A 20,362-nucleotide genomic window follows, 5' to 3' on the forward strand; every position below is an offset into this window, starting at 1 on the left:
CTGAAAAGCCTCTTTTTTTTTTTTCTTTTTTTTTTTGAAATATCAGATGAAAATCATTATAGATTATGTCATGTCTGAAAAGCCTTTCTATGCAACACTCCTGCTTTTGACCCAAGAACAAAAAAAATATCTAGAATGAATACTGAACCACGACTTTCATTTTGCATATATACATATTTGGCAAGTAATCTCCGATGCCAACTTTCTTTTTAAAGGAAAAACCACGGAAGGCTGTCGGAGTTATCTCCCTTCTCCCGAGGCATCCAGTGAAAAGTTTGCACAACTTGTATGGGAGTACAATGTGTGGCATTGTTAAAATACAACAAGTTTGTATGGATGTTGATGTAGGTAATTGTGTGTAAAAACAACATGATACAGTTTTATGCTGATGGAGTAGTGGACTGGTCGTCCATTACATTTATTTACATTCATAAAAAGACAACCAGCCTCACGCTCGCTACACTAGCGGTACTACATACATAACTAAAATAGACTGGGTTAGTAGGTCAAGGCCGGGGTCAAGCACATCCTCCGATCTGAAACCTCCCGCACAACATCAGCCCTAATGACAACACTCATATCTGGCCTTGGGTCAGCTTACACAGACACACCCTCCTGTGATACAAGGTCATGACCTCACACCACAAACATGTACAATAAACTCTATGTCCTGTGATACGCTGTCATGACGTCACATCACAAAGGGAGATGTATGACAAACTTGTCTGTGATATGTCATCACACAAATTGATCAGTGTTAAATGATTAAATATAATTCTATCTTCGTTGAAAGTTATCCAACAAAACCATTTTCTGTGTATAGCCACCAAGTTTAAAGAACCTATAAAAAGATAAATTTAACGTTTTCTGAAATCAATTAGTTAAAAATGTGGCGATCAATAAACACTTAGGAAAAATTACAATGTAATAAAAAAACAAAAGCATATTACAAATACAGGTGTACTGTCGGCTGACCATAGAAACACGTGTACCGACGGCTGACCACAGATACAGGTGTACCGACGGCTGACCACAGATACAGCTGTACAGACGGCTGACCATAGATACAGGTGTACTGTCAGCTGACCACAGATACAGGTGTACCGACGGCTGACCACAGATACACGTGTACCGACGGCTGACCACAGATACAGGTGTATCGACGACCGAGTGACCACAGATACAGGTGTACCGATGACCAACCATAGATACAGGTGCACCGACGGCTGACCACAGATACAGGTGTACCGATGACCAACCATAGATACAGGTGTACCGACAGCTGACCACAGATACAGGTGTACCGACGGCTGACCACAGATACAGGTGTATTTGTGGCTGACCACAGATACAGGTGTACCGATGACCAACCATAGATACAGGTGTACAGACGACTGACCATAGATACAGTCGTATTGACGACTAACAAAGATACAGGTGTACAGACAACCGGCCACAGGCACATGTGTACCAATGGCTGGCCACCGGTACAAGCGTACCGACGTCGACCATAGGCTCTCATGCACACCACACTCATAATATTACTACCTGGAACTCCCTTGGCCAGTAATGGTAACACACCCAAAGGTATGATACATGTAATTGTGACTTACAGAAATAAAAACAATTTCATGCTTTTGTAATTCTCCACTTTAAATACCATATCACATTGAAGGAACTTGTAGCGGTTCCATTTCAAAATAGCCATACCCCATGGAAGGCACCTTAGTTTGAGGGCACCACCGAGAGACTTCAATTCACAATACAATAATGCAGCTTTTGCTTTATCACACAATTTACTGAAGTTTCTTTCTAATGGTTTCATTATTTTTTTCAAACTACCTTACCCTCCAATATTGTTTTACACTTCATTAATCTTCTGATCGTCAATCAAGTGCGTTTAAATTAATTCACATAACAGTATTAGATTCGGGGAAAACAGAGGAAGTATCAACAGCTTCGAAAAAAATGTATAGAACTTTGTGTGTTGATCAGAAGCATTTACACCTAAGTACTGTCTGGAGACAATTTTGAGACAGGTATTCTAATATTCCCCTCTATTGAACTTAACAAGACTACCTTCAAAAATAATAATTTGAACAGGAAGTTTCCATATGAAATATAGCCTAAACACTAATTAAGTTAAGATTTGTCTGATGAAATTAGAAAATTTTATTATTTAGTTTACCGCCTGTTTTACACGAATGTCTCACAAATATTTGGATATTGAGATGTTTCCCTTCGACTACAACACAAACGATAGCGTCCTACTCAATCTCAATACCAGACTAACAAGTGCTCAATTCTGCTCCAGTTACATTCTCAACAATATGCCAAACAGACTTTTTCTTTTACACCAATCGCTAATAAAAAGCAACGACAATTTCATTGTTGTGGTCCTCCACTTTCCAACTTAACCCTTTCACCCCTAGGTAACTTTAGTAGACTCTACCATGCATTTATGGGGATGAGTCCATTATGGTCTGCGGCGGTGAAAGGGTTTAAGCCAAGGACTAGAAAACTAGACTTTATATTACTTTTTAATCACCTAAATATGCGGTATGGCCACATCAACTTGACAATCCACCATATCTAGACTACAGCAGTCATATATAATCTCAGACATGCATAAATCAAACTTTTTCTTTTCAAAACACCATCCAGTCTTTGCCGTTACGTCTTGGTGAGTCGGTAAAGAGTAAATCACTTAATTTTCGCTAATATAATTGCTTGTTCAGTGACTAAATTGTGAGGATTTTAATATGCACATCAACAGCTTCATAACTGTTTCTGTATAAATATTTGCAACATCTCTGAATTTACAATCGTCTCTTTTCATGAATGAATGCGAAAATATATGTGTTGCGAAATGTAAGTGATTTGCTGACATTTGTACATGGTTCGCTGCTGCCTTGGGTTACAATGACACACAAAATCATCACAGTCACACCTACCAAGAACCACGCAACTGTGGCACAAAGGTTCTCCTACATAAAAACATCTCAATATTTACTATAGTAATGATTCAATGAATGTTGAAATAAAAAAACTTAATGATTTCACAAAATTATGGTTAAAAAACTGTTTCCTTGGCAAAAAAATCAAATTAAGACAATATCGATTGACAAAGCTAATCTTTAACTACTTCATTAAAAACAAATTTCGTTTGAATTTCAATCTGAATGATGTTAACACACATCTCCCAAAACTTGAAAGCCCTCAGGGTTCATCATACACCATTCTGACCCTTACACAATATCCACACGTAAAACAACTCTCACACAACTTGTCAAGGGGAGATAACTCAGCATCTATAAACAAAGCACTTTTCTTGACTGAGTTACTTCCCCTTTTGTCAAGAGGCTGATGATGGCTAGGAACAGACCAAGCCAGATAAAAATATGACAAATGTTCTGGAGGAAAGCAAGAGATTCAAATTAGGAACAGAAATACTTCACTTTTACAGTTTAAGTTTCTGAAGCCTGGACCAGGCCACATCATGTTTTGCTTTTAACAAGATTGTATACAATCCGAAAACATGTTAATGAAAAACTGAGTGAAATAGTTTATTTCTGAGTGAGATCAGTCACATAAACTCTTGCTTTTCTCCTTTTAAATTTACAAAATACATAAAATGATCAATGATCTATTTGTTTCTTTGGTGAAGAAGCAAATGAATTACATGTAATACAAGATTTGTTAGCAGCAGACAGCTTGTTGTATGAACAACACCATGGTACGACAGATAATATCCTCATACTTACAGAAACCATGTTAAAACCGTTATTCAAAAAAACAACACAGTTTTATAAAATGGAAAAACAAAAGATACCCGATACCCATTACATCAATTCTTAATGTCAGCAAACTCGGAAATGGCCCCTTCACACAATAAACATGTGAACAAAGAGAAAAATATCACAATATAACATACTCTATGAATCCACTTTTTAATAGTTCAAATTAGTAGACAGTAAATTAAAAATATTAACATAGTTTAAGTTTAAAATATTACACTATCCAACATGGTGTTATAGATACAACATGAAATGAAACACAATAGAAATACCACAAATAAAAGGACTGATGACTAAGTGGTTATTATTCTAAAATTCCAAATGCTTTTCACAGCAGAGACCAGAACAAAGTCTGTGATTAAAACGAAGAAACAGGGATTAAAAGGGATGACACCATGGCACAATCTTCAGAAAAATAGTATGAAGTTACAGATAAATGCCCTTTGTCCAGTTTATCCAGAGTTCTATAATGTATACAATCGTATATACCATCTCTTGTCAGAGGACAAAGATAACATTGATGTATTAGCAGAGGTATGAGCAGTGGTCATCAATGTTAGCTGTACCTAACTTTCCCTGATGGAGAGTTTGGCTCGAGTGAATTAGATTTGTCTCCAAAACGCATGTATTGGGATGGACCTGTTTGATGAATCTCAAACAAGTCAAAGGAAGCAAGAACATGGTTACAACAAAATTCAAGCTAAAAAACAAAATTTATTAACTACAGCATACAATGGACTCTGTTAAAATTCACTATAAAAAAAAAGAAAACAAAAAATGTCAGTGTAGAAGTGTCTGAAAATGCATCAGCAGGATTGAATCCAAGTATAGGTATCCGCATAGCCTAATATCAACATCAGTGTTGTAAGCATTGAGGCATCCACATAGCCTAATATCAACATCAGTGTTGTAAGCATTGAGGCAGCCACATAGCCTAATATCAACATCAGTGTTGTAAGCATCGAGGCATCCGCATAGCCTAATATCAACCTCAGTGTTGTAAGCATTGAGGCATCCACATAGCCTAATATCAACATCAGTGTTGTAAGCATCGAGGAACAGCACACGTCGTGTAGTTATCTATTAGCATATGCCTGGTAAATAAACCAGTCCATGCTTTTGACAATTCATTCAAAATTTCAATAAATGCTATTTCATTGTCCTGTAATGAGACCACCATTTACTGTGGGTCTGAGTTGATGTGTGGGGGGCCCTGGACGGGATAAATATGGTAGAAATCTAGACAATAAATAGACAGAGGGCATCCACTCTACCAATCACAGTCATACACAGACAGGATTCAACAAACAAAATGCAAAATACACATTCAGGGAGGTTAAAGGTCAAAATTTGGCTTACACCAATGACATTTCCTGTAGCCTGACAGCCTGATTGTTAGTTAGCTGACAATGTTGTTATGAAATCACAATGACTTTGACCTCCAGGAACATTACAATAGCAAATTAACTATCACAATCAAGTTCATTAATTAAAAACCATCTCACCTGCTCAAAGAAACCAAAGGAAATTAAAATGAAAACAATAGTCATGTTATATTTTCTCATCCCTTCCAATCTGAGGATTTTAGGGACAAATTAAGCTGCATTTGTAACTTATTGCACATCCACTAAAGTTCATTTAAAGTACAAAAATCTCTCAAAAGAACACCAGGTTCATAAAAGATATCACAGGAAAAAAGTGTTCAAAAACCATTTTTGGTGTTGATCAAGTTATACTGTTTACCATAAAACACAAATGTGTCAAGGAATCAAACTTTTATCAAAATTCCTATGTATCTTTTGTGATTTTTATTAAAATATGTTCAGATAGACATTTCACAGAATATTTGTAATTTGCACAGCTTGTTTTGTTGTATTAGAGAATGTTAAAAGATAGAATAAAACAAAAGTATTTTCAGTTGGAATTTTAGAACAATAAAAGAAGAAAATCAAATTGAAACGAATCAAAAAATTATACTGATGAAACAGAAGTTTGTAGTTAAGCTCCAAAATTAGCTTTCACTTAAAACAATGAAAAAGTTTCAATAAAGAGCCATCATGCTTTTGACTGTGCAGGGGAGAAATATCTCCAGGCAAGAGTTATAAAATGCTTCCTCTATTAAGATAACTTATACGATAATTGTTGTATATTTGTCATCCAGTTTAAATTATTAATCTCAAATCACATGTTAAAAAATATTCCACTTTCTGAGCAGGACAACTCTGATACTGCCTTTGTACTCGGACATACAATACCGGTACTTAAATTTGATGATAAATACCTCGTTTTGTTTATCTCTGAAAATGGCTACGGATCCAAGAGAAAATACACAGAATGTTTTGTAGGACTGACAAGCTATGCACCCTATCAATGTTTTATAGGACTGACAAGCTATGCACCCTATCAATGTTTTATAGGACTGACAAGCTATGCACCCTATCAATGTTTTATAGGACTGACAAGCTATGCACCCTATCAATGTTTTATAGGACTGACAAGCTATGCACCCTATCAATGTTTTATAGGACTGACAAGCTATGCACCCTATCAATGTTTTATAGGACTGACAAGCTATGCACCCTATCAATGTTTTATAGGACTGACAAGCTATGCACCCTATCAATGTTTTATAGGACTGACAAGCTATGCACCCTATCAATGTTTTATAGGACTGACAAGCTATGCACCCTATCAATGTTTTATAGGACTGACAAGCTATGCACCCTATCAATGTTTTATAGGACTGACAAGCTATGCACCCTATCAAGAATGATCACTACTACTGAGGTAAATTTGCACTTTCCCAGATTATTTTTATATAAGACTGAGAAAAAATGCAAACTTTTGAATTAACATAAAAACATTAACCGAAAAACACTTCATTTGAAGTTGAAAGTTTTCGTTTCAAAAATCCCATTGCTATTTTCAGAAGTAAACGAAATATTATAGGTAGGCCTTATAAAAAATTGACCAATTATTTTGTAATATAAAATGCATTAGGATTTCTATCAGAGTTGATCTTGTTCAGTCAGTCAATAGTCCTATATACCAGTCACATGGAGGTTGTAAGTACTGACAATTACTTTGTTTCCCGAGCAGTTTGAATGGTAAACATTTAGTACTGTAACAGACCTGCAGTCTTAGTCCGATGTTTCTGCCATTAACAGATATACATATATCAAATAAGACAGTTGACTGTGAGACATGCAGGCGTGTTATTTGATCAGTACCAATAATTCACGAGTTCTAACAGAAACAACAGGAATCAATGTTACTTCTATACAGCCCTTGTCAGGAGAGACATTCTCTAGGTACAAGTAGACGGTATACAGGCATTCGAGTTTAAACTACAGTATACCAGGAAATGTTCAGAGAAGTTACACTAGCCCTTTTACCCTCTGTAGTTTTGTTGCATTGATTATTTCAACTGTGAACCCTGGGCAGGCCTAGATTTGACCAGTGAAGGGTGAACTTTTTCCTGGGATACAGTACTTTTTAACACATTCTGTACTGGGTTAAAATCTTATTTCATAAAACAGTATCAAAGTATGTATCAATTCACAGCATACTTCAGCAAAATATTAGCAAAAAATCTAAGCAAGATTTGTATGACATTCTACACCAGTATTCCACCCCTCCAAACACGGTCACCACACCAGCTATCCACTGGGTAACTATGACTTCCTATCAGACTGTGAAATGAGGAGGAAAGGCCTTTACTCACGTTCGGCAAATGACACTGCACCCTACAAGTGAAGTAAGATGTACAAAGTCTGTTACAGTGTCTTTTGTTCAACTGAGCGTGGCAGTTTGTTGGGAGGTGGTGGAATGCCAGGTAAGAATTGTTCACAGATACAAGAGGACAAATGAGTTTCTGGGATAAAGTGAATGACCCCGACTGTAGAGATAACGTTGAGTCCCATGCCTAATTACATTTCAATGATTAATGAGTGAAAATACTACAGTGATGAATTGTTTAGCAGCAAAATTCTATCTTCAAGGTATCGGAAAATAATAAGTTTTTGTTACAATACAGTACTAAGCTATGTACAAGTATGAACCGGAAAGTCTACTTGCAGTTAAAAACAATAGACCTATCAGGAAACTAAGCCAAATTAGAGTACAAAGCAATGTACAAATCAAAACTTTGAACATTGACATTTAAAACGTCAGCTATAAGTATGACCTGTAGCATTTGGCACCTGTCCAAGCACAGTTCAGGGAGATTTGACCTTGTTAAGATTAAGTTTTGCTGCTAAGCATGAGCAACATTTTGGAACGTCAGCAATGAAAGATTCCTTCTCCTCGTCACGTGAAAGGTCAATATGAGAACATTTGTCATGGAGAAGTCCTGACAATGGGATTCTACATACTGTCTGGCAACCCACAATACAATCAGGATAAAAACCTTGCAAACACAGGAGGAGCAGGAAATATGTTATAAGCATGAGATTGAAATAATGTCCCTGTTTCAAATTAATATCACAGTTAGAAAGTGGCTGGCTATGTGTGACACAGCCTTCCCTCGGACACTCTGTCCGCATGTCCCGCAGGTCCAAATCGTTTAGCTGCCATGGCAATCCGTGACCCGTCAGTTTTACCAACCACTCCTGTCTCCATGGTGATATTCCAAAATGCTGCCGACGGTTATATCTATCATCATGTTAAGTCCTATGAGTTGGTGGTCGTGGAGTTCGTATCTTCCGACCCTGTTGCTGCCACATTCGTGTGATTCTGATGGAGCAGGCTAATGCTATCGTAGCCAGCGCCATTCTGCACATAGGAGGTCCCTAGTCCATACAGATGGCCACAATACTTCACATCGTCTATGTTATCTTCAAAGAACATCTGAACCAAAATAAAGTTTACAATTATTGAAGTACAACAGCATCAAATAAACACCAACAATGTCTCTAACATATATAGCAACATGTCAATAACAAGCTGATTTTATCTCATACAGTGAATGTTTCAGACAGATTTTTCTGATTTCAGATATTTTTTCAAAGCTAGCTGCCCTACACCCTTGTACATTTCCACTGTCCTATGTCAGTTATTGAACACTGATAAGACAATAAAAGGGTCACTGACATAATGATTGCTGATGCAAACCACAATAATCAAACAGAAGTGAATCTCTAATAAGTTCCTTTATCTCAAATATCATAGCAATCTTTTTCAATGGGTAAGTGGTCATGTGAAGTTATACCTCTCTCATTTTGAAGAACGCTGCTCCCGTTAATAAACTATCACTACCAGCTTGATGCTGCGGCCCTATTCTCTCAATCTGAAATTACAATAAAACACAGTCAGAGTTTAATTCTCTCAATATTAAATCACATCAAGAGCACTGATATATCCTTGTGTTTCTGACCACAGTCAGCATCAGACTCATAAATCCCAGCAGTGTATATGTATATTAAAGGAAAGAAGGAAATTTCACAGAAAACTATACAGTAGTTTGGACCAGCTTTTCAAAAGAAAAAGTTGTCCAGAACTGTCTTTTTTGTACACAAAGAGGCATAACTCTTCCTTATTAAAGTAGTTTACTCTGATATTGCTTATTCTTCAAAACAATTAAATCTTTGCATGCTGTTATCAAACTCTTTCTCCTACATATTCATTAGTGTGAATAACATCAGCCCAATTATTTCAATGGTTCAACAACTATGAATTTCAATGTAATTGTCGTGAGGGAAATGAAATTATCTACGATTCAATGTAGAACCGATGATATATCGGCCTTAATTTGGAGTTTCTTCTGCACTGCAAACCTGGGAGTTTCTAAACAGCTGATTTTGCATGTATTAAATAGAAACTAAAACACTATTATCATTCCTTAACTTGCTGCTCACCTCCAGCTGTTCAGCCACCTCCTGGAGACCACCTTTGAGATTTTTACAGCTCTTCATCAGATACTTGACATCGTAAATATTAGGGAAATAAATACGTAACATCTCGAAAAAGTCAGATTCTTCCCGTGGCAGCTTGGAGTCTGTCAACATCTTCAGCAGATAACCAAAGTCATACCCACTGAAATTTAGATTAATTAGAACTTTCAAACACCATTTTTATTACTACAAATTTCTTAATTCAGCAACAATTCATCTTATTTCAATATTACAAATATATGATTTTTTTAGTCTTCTTATAAAGCTTCCTTTCCTCCATTGTTGGAATATAAATTCAATCCAAATACCTAATATTGAACCAATATCAAATGACAAAGCATGAATTAAAACTATTTCAACAAGTTGCAGACCAAACATTACTTATATAGGCCTGATGGATCTTTTGAAATAGTTTATAGAAAGAGTTGAAGATGTTCAGATGGCAGATGCTACAACATTGCATCAAGTTTGTAAATAAATTAAATGTCTTGCATCATTCATACCCCTGTTTTTATTAATGATTGTTTAAAAGTAGAAGTAGGGTATGTGTTTGAAGTTAAATAAGAAAAGAAAACAGGGTCTTGGTGGGAACTATGTTGGTGTGAAGTTTATTGAGTACGGAAACAGGGTCTTGGTGGAAAATATGTTGGTATGAAGTTTATTGAGTTTGGAAACAGGGTCTTGGTGGGAAATATATTGGTGTGAAGTTTATTGAGTACGGAAACAGTCAGACGACTGCACAGATTCAGGTATACTAGTCTTCACAAGACCTTAGATATTGTGAAGACATAAAACAACCAAGCAATCCTGTACATCCCTCAAAGTTTTCTTCATTACAACATATCTAGTCCTATTATTTTACCTGTGGAAGGATAACCATTTAATCTCCTCATTCAATACAATTCCAGATGTCATTAAAAGCTCTGCAAAGTCGTTAACATCGATTCCATCATTAATGTGCTTTTCAAATTGGATTCCCGAGTTCTGGAGGAGATCTATGGATTCTTGGGCATACATGTCCTCTCTGCCAACAAAAGTAATAATATAGGATTCTTCTATGTCAACAAAAGTAATAATAGAGGATTCTTCTATGTCAACAAAAGTAATAATAGAGGATTCTTCTATGTCAACAAAAGTAATAATTTAGGATTGTTCTATGTCAACAAAAGTAATAATATAGGATTTTTCTATGTCAACAAAGGTAATAATACAGGATTCTTCTTTGTCAACAAAAGTAATAATATAGGATTTTTCTATGTCAACAAAGGTAATAATACAGGATTCTTCTATGTCAACAAAAGTAATAATTTAGGATTGTTCTATGTCAACAAAAGTAATAATATAGGATTCTTCTTTGTCAACAAAAGTAATAATATAGGATTCTTCGATGTCAACAAAAGTAATAATATAGGATTTTTCTATGTCAACAAAGGTAATAATACAGGATTCTTCTTTGTCAACAAAAGTAATAATATAGGATTCTTCGATGTCAACAAAAGTAATAATATAGGATTCTTCGATGTCAACAAAAGTAATAATATAGGATTCTTCGATGTCAACAAAAGTAATAATATAGGATTTTTCTATGTCAACAAAGGTAATAATACAGGATTCTTCTATGTCAACAAAAGTAATAATATAGGATTCTTCTATGTCAACAAATGGAAGTTATACAAATTTTCATATTTTTATATAAATGGAAGAACATGTGGTCACAACCACAAAAAGTACAGAAATGATGCAACACAGAGAAAAGGAGAAACTCCTTTCCATTTAGAGTAGTAGATGTATGGATCAGGCTACCTGTACATGTTGTTAGATTAGTAGATATGTGTATCAGGCTACCTGTACATGTTGTTAGATTAGTAGATATGTGTATCAGGCTACCTGTACATGTTGTTAGAGTAGTAGATATGTGGATCAGGCTACCTGTACATGTTGTTAGATTAGTAGATATGTGTATCAGGCTACCTGTACATGTTGTTAGATTAGTAGATATGTGTATCAGGCTACCTGTACATGTTGTTAGAGTAGTAGATGGGTGGATCAGGCTACCTGTACATGTTGTTAGATTAGTAGATATGTGTATCAGGCTACCTGTACATGTTGTTAGAGTAGTAGATATGTGGATCAGGCTACCTGTACATGTTGTTAGATTAGTAGATATGTGTATCAGGCTACCTGTACATGTTGTTAGATTAGTAGATATGTGTATCAGGCTACCTGTACATGTTGTTAGAGTAGTAGATGGGTGGATCAGGCTACCTGTACATGTTGTTAGATTAGTAGATATGTGTATCAGGCTACCTGTACATGTTGTTAGAGTAGTAGATATGTGGATCAGGCTACCTGTACATGTTGTTAGATTAGTAGATATGTGTATCAGGCTACCTGTACATGTTGTTAGATTAGTAGATATGTGTATCAGGCTACCTGTACATGTTGTTAGAGTAGTAGATGGGTGGATCAGGCTACCTGTACATGTTGTTAGAGTAGTAGATGTGTGGATCAGGCTACCAGTACATGTTGTTAGAGTAGTAGATGTGTGGATCAGGCTACCAGTACATGTTGTTAGAGTTCTATGTCAACAAAAGTAATAATATAGAATTCCTCATTGTCAACAAAAGTAATAATATAGGATTTTTCTATGTCAACAAAGGTAATAATACAGGATTCTTCTATGTCAACAAAAGTAATAATTTAGGATTGTTCTATGTCAACAAAAGTAATAATATAGGATTCTTCGATGTCAACAAAAGTAATAATATAGGATTCTTCTGTGTCAACAAAAGTAATAATATAGAATTCCTCATTGTCAACAAAAGTAATAATATAGGATTCTTCTGTGTCAACAAAAGTAATAATATAGAATTCCTCATTGTCAACAAAAGTAATAATATAGGATTTTTCTATGTCAACAAAGGTAATAATACAGGATTCTTCTTTGTCAACAAAAGTAATAATATAGGATTCTTCTTTGTCAACCAAAGTAATAATATAGGATTCTTCTATGTCGACAAAAGTAATAATATAGAATTCTTCTATGTCAACAAAAGTAATAATAGAGGATTCTTCTATGTCAACAAAAGTAATAATTTAGGATTGTTCTATGTCAACAAAAGTAATAATATAGAATTCTTCATTGTCAACAAAAGTAATAATATAGGATTTTTCTATGTCAACAAAGGTAATAATACAGGATTCTTCTATGTCAACAAAGGTAATAATATAGGATTCTTCTATGTCAACAAAGGTAATAATACAGGATTCTTCTTTGTCAACAAAAGTAATAATATAGAATTCTTCTATGTCAACAAAAGTAATAATTTAGGATTGTTCTATGTCAACAAAAGTAATAATATAGGATTCTTCTTTGTCAACAAAAGTAATAATATAGGATTTTTCTATGTCAACAAAGGTAATAATACAGGATTCTTCTTTGTCAACAAAAGTAATAATATAGAATTCTTCTATGTCAACAAAAGTAATAATAGAGGATTCTTCTATGTCAACAAAAGTAATAATATAGAATTCCTCATTGTCAACAAAAGTAATAATATAGGATTCTTCTATATCAACAAAGGTAATAATATAGAATTATTCTTTGTCAACAAAAGTAATAATATAGGATTCTTCTATGTCAACAAAGGGAAGTTATACAAATTTTCATATTTTTATATAAATGGAAGAACATGTGGTCACAACCACAAAAAGTACAGAAATGATGCAACACAGAGATAAGGAGAAACTCCTTTCCATTTAGAGTAGTAGATGTGTGGATCAGGCTACCTGTACATGTTGTTAGAGTAGTAGATATGTGGATCAGGCTACCTGTACATGTTGTTAGAGTAGTAGATGTGTGGATCAGGCTACCTGTACATGTTGTTAGAGTAGTAGATGTGTGGATCAGGCTACCTGTACATGTTGTTAGAGTAGTAGATGTGTGGATCAGGCTACCTGTACATGTTGTTAGAGTAGTAGATGTGTGGATCAGGCTACCTGTACATGTTGTTAGAGTAGTAGATGTGTGGATCAGGCTACCTGTACATGTTGTTAGAGTAGTAGATGTGTGGATCAGGCTACCTGTACATGTTGTTAGAGTAGTAGATGTGTGGATCAGGCTACCTGTACATGTTGTTAGAGTAGTAGATGTGTGGATCAGGCTACCTGTACATGTTGTTAGAGTAGTAGATGTGTGGATCAGGCTACCTGTACATGTTGTTAGAGTAGTAGATGTGTGGATCAGGCTACCTGTACATGTTGTTAGAGTAGTAGATGTGTGGATCAGGCTACCTGTACATGTTGTTAGAGTAGTAGATGTGTGGATCAGGCTACCTGTACATGTTGTTAGAGTAGTAGATGTGTGGATCAGGCTACCAGTACATGTTGTTGGTGGTTAAACAGTAACGGAGCTTGAACTGTTAATTGATGAACATTTTAAAGAAACAATCTATGATACATGAAACACAATCCAGGGTTCTCCCCAGGCCATTTAGCTGATACGACTCCGTATCAGCTTCAGTTTGAAACCCTCCCTGCCGTATCAGCTTAATTAACCAGTATCACCTTAGACTATGAACCGTATCACCTTGTTATTTGTACTGAAGGTGGTCTTTTTACACAAGAAATTGACACTGATTAAATCACAAGGCTGACCCAACTCCAGCAATGACCCCACTGGTCAGTTTCAAGATAGGCGTATTGCCCCAGGGGGCCTGTAATTAGTGGGGAGGGGGACTGGACGACAGCCCACAGGCATCCGGCAAGCATCCTCACTGGAGCCTAAAGCAATTACCACCAGATCCTTTTAACATGGTCAATAGGTGTTTATTTGAAGTAACTACTGTAGGATTAACAAAACAAACACTTGATACAGCTATTATAAATTAATTTATTCACATATGATTGCATTTGATAACGCTGAAATAGTGTGTGTATTCAGTTAGTGATAATCGACATCTTGGATTGAGTAAAGTACAGACCAGAATACGGAATGAAAATCCTGATTTGTTGTTTTTAAGGAAGAAGGGGCCCAATTAAAAATGCTGTTTTAGACTTTGATCAAATTTACTGACAGCAGTATTTATTACAGTTTTAGAGGAAATAAAAACACTACATTTTATTGAAATATTTACCCTTACCATAATAGGAACTGTGATATAAAAATAATCATGTAAGTGTTTCCCCCATCTAACATTAACAGCTCTTAAATTCTTCTTCCTTAAATTATTTTAAAATGAGATAAAAGTAAGGGATACAAATGAAAAGATAAGAAACAAATACCATATCTATTATTCAATGTATAAAACTCATACACCTTTCTATAAATTGTATTTTTTTAGAATATTTAAAACAATAATGTTGCTAAAATTCAGACATAAGGAACACATTTCTTTCTTTGGTTTGAAAAGGTCATCAAAAGTTTGGTAAATAAAAGTACCTATTCAATCATAATATTACCCCCCTCCCCCCTTAAATTTAATAAGATACTGTAAGATGTTATATGAGCATGTCTGTTTCGTTCGTTGAAAATGAAACATATCAGCTTAAATATCTGGGGAGAACCCTGCAATCAGACTATTTATTACCTATGTATAATGCTGTTATTGACACTCCTATGTCTGGGGAGAACCCTGCAATCAACCTATTTATTACCTATTTATAATGCTGTTATTGACACTCCTATGTCTAGGGAGAACCCTGCAATCAGACTATTTATTACATATACATAATGCTGTTATTGACACTCCTATGTCTGGGGAGAACCCTGCAATCAGACTATTTATCACCTATTTATAATGCTGTTATTGACACTCCTATGTCTGGGGAGAACCCTGCAATCAGACTATTTATTACCTATCTATAATGCTGTTATTGACACTCCTATGTCTGGGGAGAACCCTGCAATCAGACTATTTATTACCTATCTATAATGCTGTTATTGACACTCCTATGTCTGGGGAGAACCCTGCAATCAGACTATTTATTACCTATCTATAATGCTGTTATTGACACTCCTATGTCTGGGGAGAACCCTGCAATCAGACTATTTATTACCTATCTATAATGCTGTTATTGACACTCCTATGTCTGGGGAGAACCCTGCAATCAGACTATTTATTACCTATCTATAATGCTGTTATTGACACTCCTATGTCTGGGGAGAACCCTGCAATCAGACTATTTATTACCTATCTATAATGCTGTTATTGACACTCCTATGTCTGGGGAGAACCCTGCAATCAGACTATTTATTACCTATCTATAATGCTGTTATTGACACTCCTATGTCTGGGGAGAACCCTGCAATCAGACTATTTATTACCTATCTATAATGCTGTTATTGACACTCCTATGTCTGGGGAGAACCCTGCAATCAGACTATTTATTACCTATCTATAATGCTGTTATTGACACTCCTATGTCTGGGGAGAACCCTGCAATCAGACTATTTATTACCTATCTATAATGCTGTTATTGACACTCCTATGTCTAGGGAGAACCCTGCAATCAGACTATTTATCACATATTTATAATGCTGTTATTGACACTCCCATGAACTATTCGTTGAATATTTGTTGACCTAGAGTATTTAGGCCTTCATCCTGTATTATTCAATTCAATTAAAAACATTCTCAAAATGGGAGAAAGCTAATGCAAAAACAAGATGAAAACAGTATCAGCTTTTGGAAGAGAAATATACACTTAAGTATGTAACAATATTTCTGTCAACGTTCCAGCTAGGTTTTGGAAAGACAGAGCACTGGTGTCAAAGGTGTCAGTTAATATGTCTATTTGTTCCTTATTATCCAACCATTGCAGTGACCATGACAAACTAGATGTCACTAAGCAGAGCTCAGTAGATACCCACGCTCCAACTGTGTAATCTCCAAGTCGGTATGCACAAAATCATAAAAGCATCCTTCAACATTCACAAATGAGAATGTATGGGACCAAATGTTGCAGTTAAAAAGGTACTAGGTTAGAGAGAGATATTGCATAAATTACACAACTACATACTTAAGCAATATGTGTTGAAACAGTGTTGATTTGCTGAACTTTATAACATTTCTGTACTTCTTATGAAATGTTGATTAATAATAAATTTATAATAATAGTTGTGATGTTTTATGAGATTATTCTAAACTCTGTATGCTATAAGTGAAACCTTACGTGAGATTATATTTGAAGTTGAACTGCCATGTTGATACCGGCTCTGGGGTTTCACCCAACTCATTTTGAAATGTGACTCCAACTTGAATAATCTTGAGCAGATCTACGTTACACCTTAGTAACTGGTATGAGTAATCTGCTGTACTTCTGAACTCTCCAATGGGACGGGCAACAACGCCCGGAAACTCTGTGTCCTAGAAATAAAGAATTTAGTTACATGAACATAATATGTAGATTATATAAGAACATGCATTTTGTTTAGTATATCAGCAGCATTTTACTTATACACAGAGTGAAGGTAAAACACGGTTCTCCCACAAACCATTGTAGGTTAACTCACTCCCCACTCATTGAATAGACCTGCTAGAGTTGGTAAACATGGTGGGTAACATCCTAGGTGTATTTCATTGGTCAGTCTTCTAATTAGGACATCATGTAACAATGTTCTGGGACGTCATCTTTCCATTGGAAACAGGGATAATGAATTACATAGAGAAACAGTTGTTTTCTAGGTTATATTTATTAGGGCTGAAACAATAACCGAGTACACAGCTGCCATTCGGTTACGTGTAGTTAGCAAATCTACGTACCCGAAAACCGTCCCAAAATGTAGGTTAATATTTATTGATTTTTCCAGTCAGAAATGTCGCTCCAGCTGTCTGCTGTCTGACAGGCCTCGAAAGCAATTGTAATCAGTATACATGCTTTACCATTGAGTGCATGTATTCAATAAACTTTGAATGTAAACATAATATTGACGGACGTTTTGTAGAAAAATGTAACTTATCATTTACCAATTTTTGTGTTCCGACCGGAAATGATGCACAGAAATATGTGCGCATAGCGCTGATAACACAATTTCTTGCTAGTATGAGCACAAATCAGTTACATACATATTCTATGAAGCCTGCTAGTAAATATGTTTGTAACTGATTGACATTTATACTGGCATGAACATTGAAAAAAAGGCTGTTGAATCCTTGTATTTAATTACATTAGGATTTTTTTTATTTGGTGTTGACATAAATATAGATATCCCTTATAAATCTGATTTTGAAGTATTTATAACATCAGTGCAAAGATATTCCTGGAACAGCCTAACGTCATCAAAATGTTTGCTTCTAGCGGTTGTCTCTTGTTATTCCAGGCAACACAATTTATTAGAGTAATGCTCATAGAGGAACTTACAGTGGAAATGTAAATATAAAGATTGTAAGAATTTACAATGTTTTACAACTGTATTTATGAGGCACAAGTAATTACTTAATATCTTTGTTTATGCATCAAGTAACGATGTTTTTGTCAAAAAGGGCCATTGTTGACTGTATTTCATGACACAAAAAACATTGTTACCCGTATTCGGTTTGGATAAGCACACACAGTTATCCGACTGTCGTTATTTCTTACCGTTGCAGCCCCCTACTACATATAATATCTGAATGTTGTGGGAGACAAAGGTACCTTACCGTGTGATGGTTGATAATCATGTTTATCTAATTCTCAAACCATGAAAGACACTTGGTAAACCTTGTGTCTTTATACAATTTGAAAAATAACTAACTAGACTTAGATAAACATGATTTCCAACCATCACTCGTTAGGGAACCTCTGTATACGTATTCATCAATTAGGGAACCTCTATATACGTATTAATCAATTTATTAACACTTAACTTTGGTTCAGTTAAAATCTTTCATTTGGTTTGAAGATTTGACCCATTGTGTTTCCTTCATTATACATTCAGAAAGCATAACTCAACCAAATAGAACTTAGGAAGACTACTCTCAAATTGATAACATGATTAGTTGATTACCATAGCAACATATCTGTATTTGGTGACGACATGTCTGATTTTCCTGAATTCCTCTTCTAGATTATTTTGCCACACATCCTTGATACCATACTCTGTTTGTGCTATTGATGGCATGCTCGCAGCATATCTGGCAACACCACCCTCAGACAGCTCCCTTGTCAGTGCCAAAGTCTTCTATTCCGTTAATGATTTGTTTCCTGGAACAAAAATCACGAATCAGTTATAACATTCTCCAAATAGATATATGCAATACAGGCAAAGTGATGCAGTGAACAATTAGCATAAATCGTTTGGAAATAGTAGGACACATATGTATTATAATTAGTTTATTAGATATGCAAAAGAAAAAATGTATGCATCGTCTTCAGAAGTGCAAACTTGAAGTCTGGATCATCTGTTGGTACCAGTTAGTCATGATGCATTTGACAAAGTAAAAAAAAAATAGCACAAAGAGCAGTTATAATAATGTCTTGAAAAATAAAATAAAAATCAGGAATATATATCTTAAAAACTAGCTAATATTTGTAAATTTTGAGGTTCATTTGCATACCAAAAATAATTGTGGTCTACATATAACTTATGAATATCAAAAGACAAATTAGTAATTTTGTTCGCAGTGTCACTGATTAATAACACCATTTAAGGAAAAATGTATAATAACTTCTGCATACATATATATACAGTATACATAGATTCAACATAGGTTTGTATTCTGAATTGTTTCAGGAGCAAATAAAATATCCCAAAGTCTTTTGTTCAACTGTGTCCTGGGAAGTTGCATTGCACATGCATTGTAGCTTAACTTTAGCATGGACAGGTTCCATACAAGCTTATGGTGAATGTTCACTTGACTTGAGAGATATACAAATAAATGCATATACACTGATAGACACAATTCCTTGCATTGACAGCTTTTGAAAAAAAAAAATTATGAAAAATTCTTCCCTTCTTTCATAATTTGAAGGAGATGCGGTTAACTGTTCAGTTTCGCTTGATACATCCACAAATTAAGGAATGACACATGGGTGTTTGGAAGCTTAAGCTCTCGAGATCGTCTCCTCTGAACATCTGTACTTAAATTTGCCTTTTTCAATTTGGACATGGTTTTACTTTACAGTAAAGTTTCACTGGCAATTGACAGTCTTGCAACTGAGGATAAGACCACTTTCCGCTTCAAATCTGAAATTATCATTGAATAGAGCCATCGACGTTTCAGTATTTTCACATAGGCACATTAATTGAATAACATTCCTACAGCCTAATGTCGAATCCACTTGGACGCTCTTCAATTTTGTCCAGAATATTTTTACCGTATACACTTCTCCCGTACAGCTATTCCAGGAAACCATATATGGTTGGATTGCTTTACATTTACAAAACAACAATTCAATACAATAAATGATGGGTGTATGGACAAAAAGATGTTCTGCAGAAAGCTGTGTGTGATTATTTTACCACTTCGCAAAATCCGAGTCAAAGAGTGTCGCGTGCGTGCATTAGAAAGTGTGTTCCAGTTGCACTGAATGGAAGCAAGCTCTGAAAGAAACAAAACACTTTTAAAGAACGAAACTATTTGAATATACCTACCACAACTAAACTATATCAATAAGCATGTAGAGCAGTATTTTATGAGGGCTACATGTCTTTGTGATATTCCTGTCCGCGATCGCCGACTGCGCATCTGAACA

General features: G+C 35.3%; 1 protein-coding gene and 1 long non-coding RNA gene across 2 annotated transcripts; one reads left to right on the forward strand and one right to left on the reverse strand.

Moving 5' to 3' along the window:
* Window positions 1–359: 359 nt before the first annotated feature.
* LOC110461848 lies at window positions 360–2,698 on the forward strand. Its single transcript, XR_002464186.1, has 2 exons — window positions 360–1,214; window positions 1,271–2,698. It is a non-coding gene; the product is annotated as an uncharacterized LOC110461848 (long non-coding RNA).
* On the reverse strand, window positions 2,170–20,355 carry LOC110461847 (CCR4-NOT transcription complex subunit 7-like). Its single transcript, XM_021515556.1, has 7 exons — window positions 20,262–20,355; window positions 18,675–18,871; window positions 16,862–17,055; window positions 10,551–10,712; window positions 9,653–9,830; window positions 9,007–9,084; window positions 2,170–8,645 (listed from the first exon to the last, which is right to left on the reverse strand). The coding sequence occupies exons 2-7, from the start codon at window positions 18,786–18,788 to the stop codon at window positions 8,469–8,471; spliced, it is 903 nt and encodes a 300-aa protein (XP_021371231.1). The 5' UTR covers window positions 18,789–18,871; window positions 20,262–20,355; the 3' UTR covers window positions 2,170–8,468.
* Window positions 20,356–20,362: the final 7 nt, after the last annotated feature.

Source organism: Mizuhopecten yessoensis, unplaced genomic scaffold (assembly GCF_002113885.1).
Source record: "Mizuhopecten yessoensis strain PY_sf001 unplaced genomic scaffold, ASM211388v2 scaffold10687, whole genome shotgun sequence".
Lineage (NCBI taxonomy): Eukaryota > Metazoa > Mollusca > Bivalvia > Pectinida > Pectinidae > Mizuhopecten > Mizuhopecten yessoensis.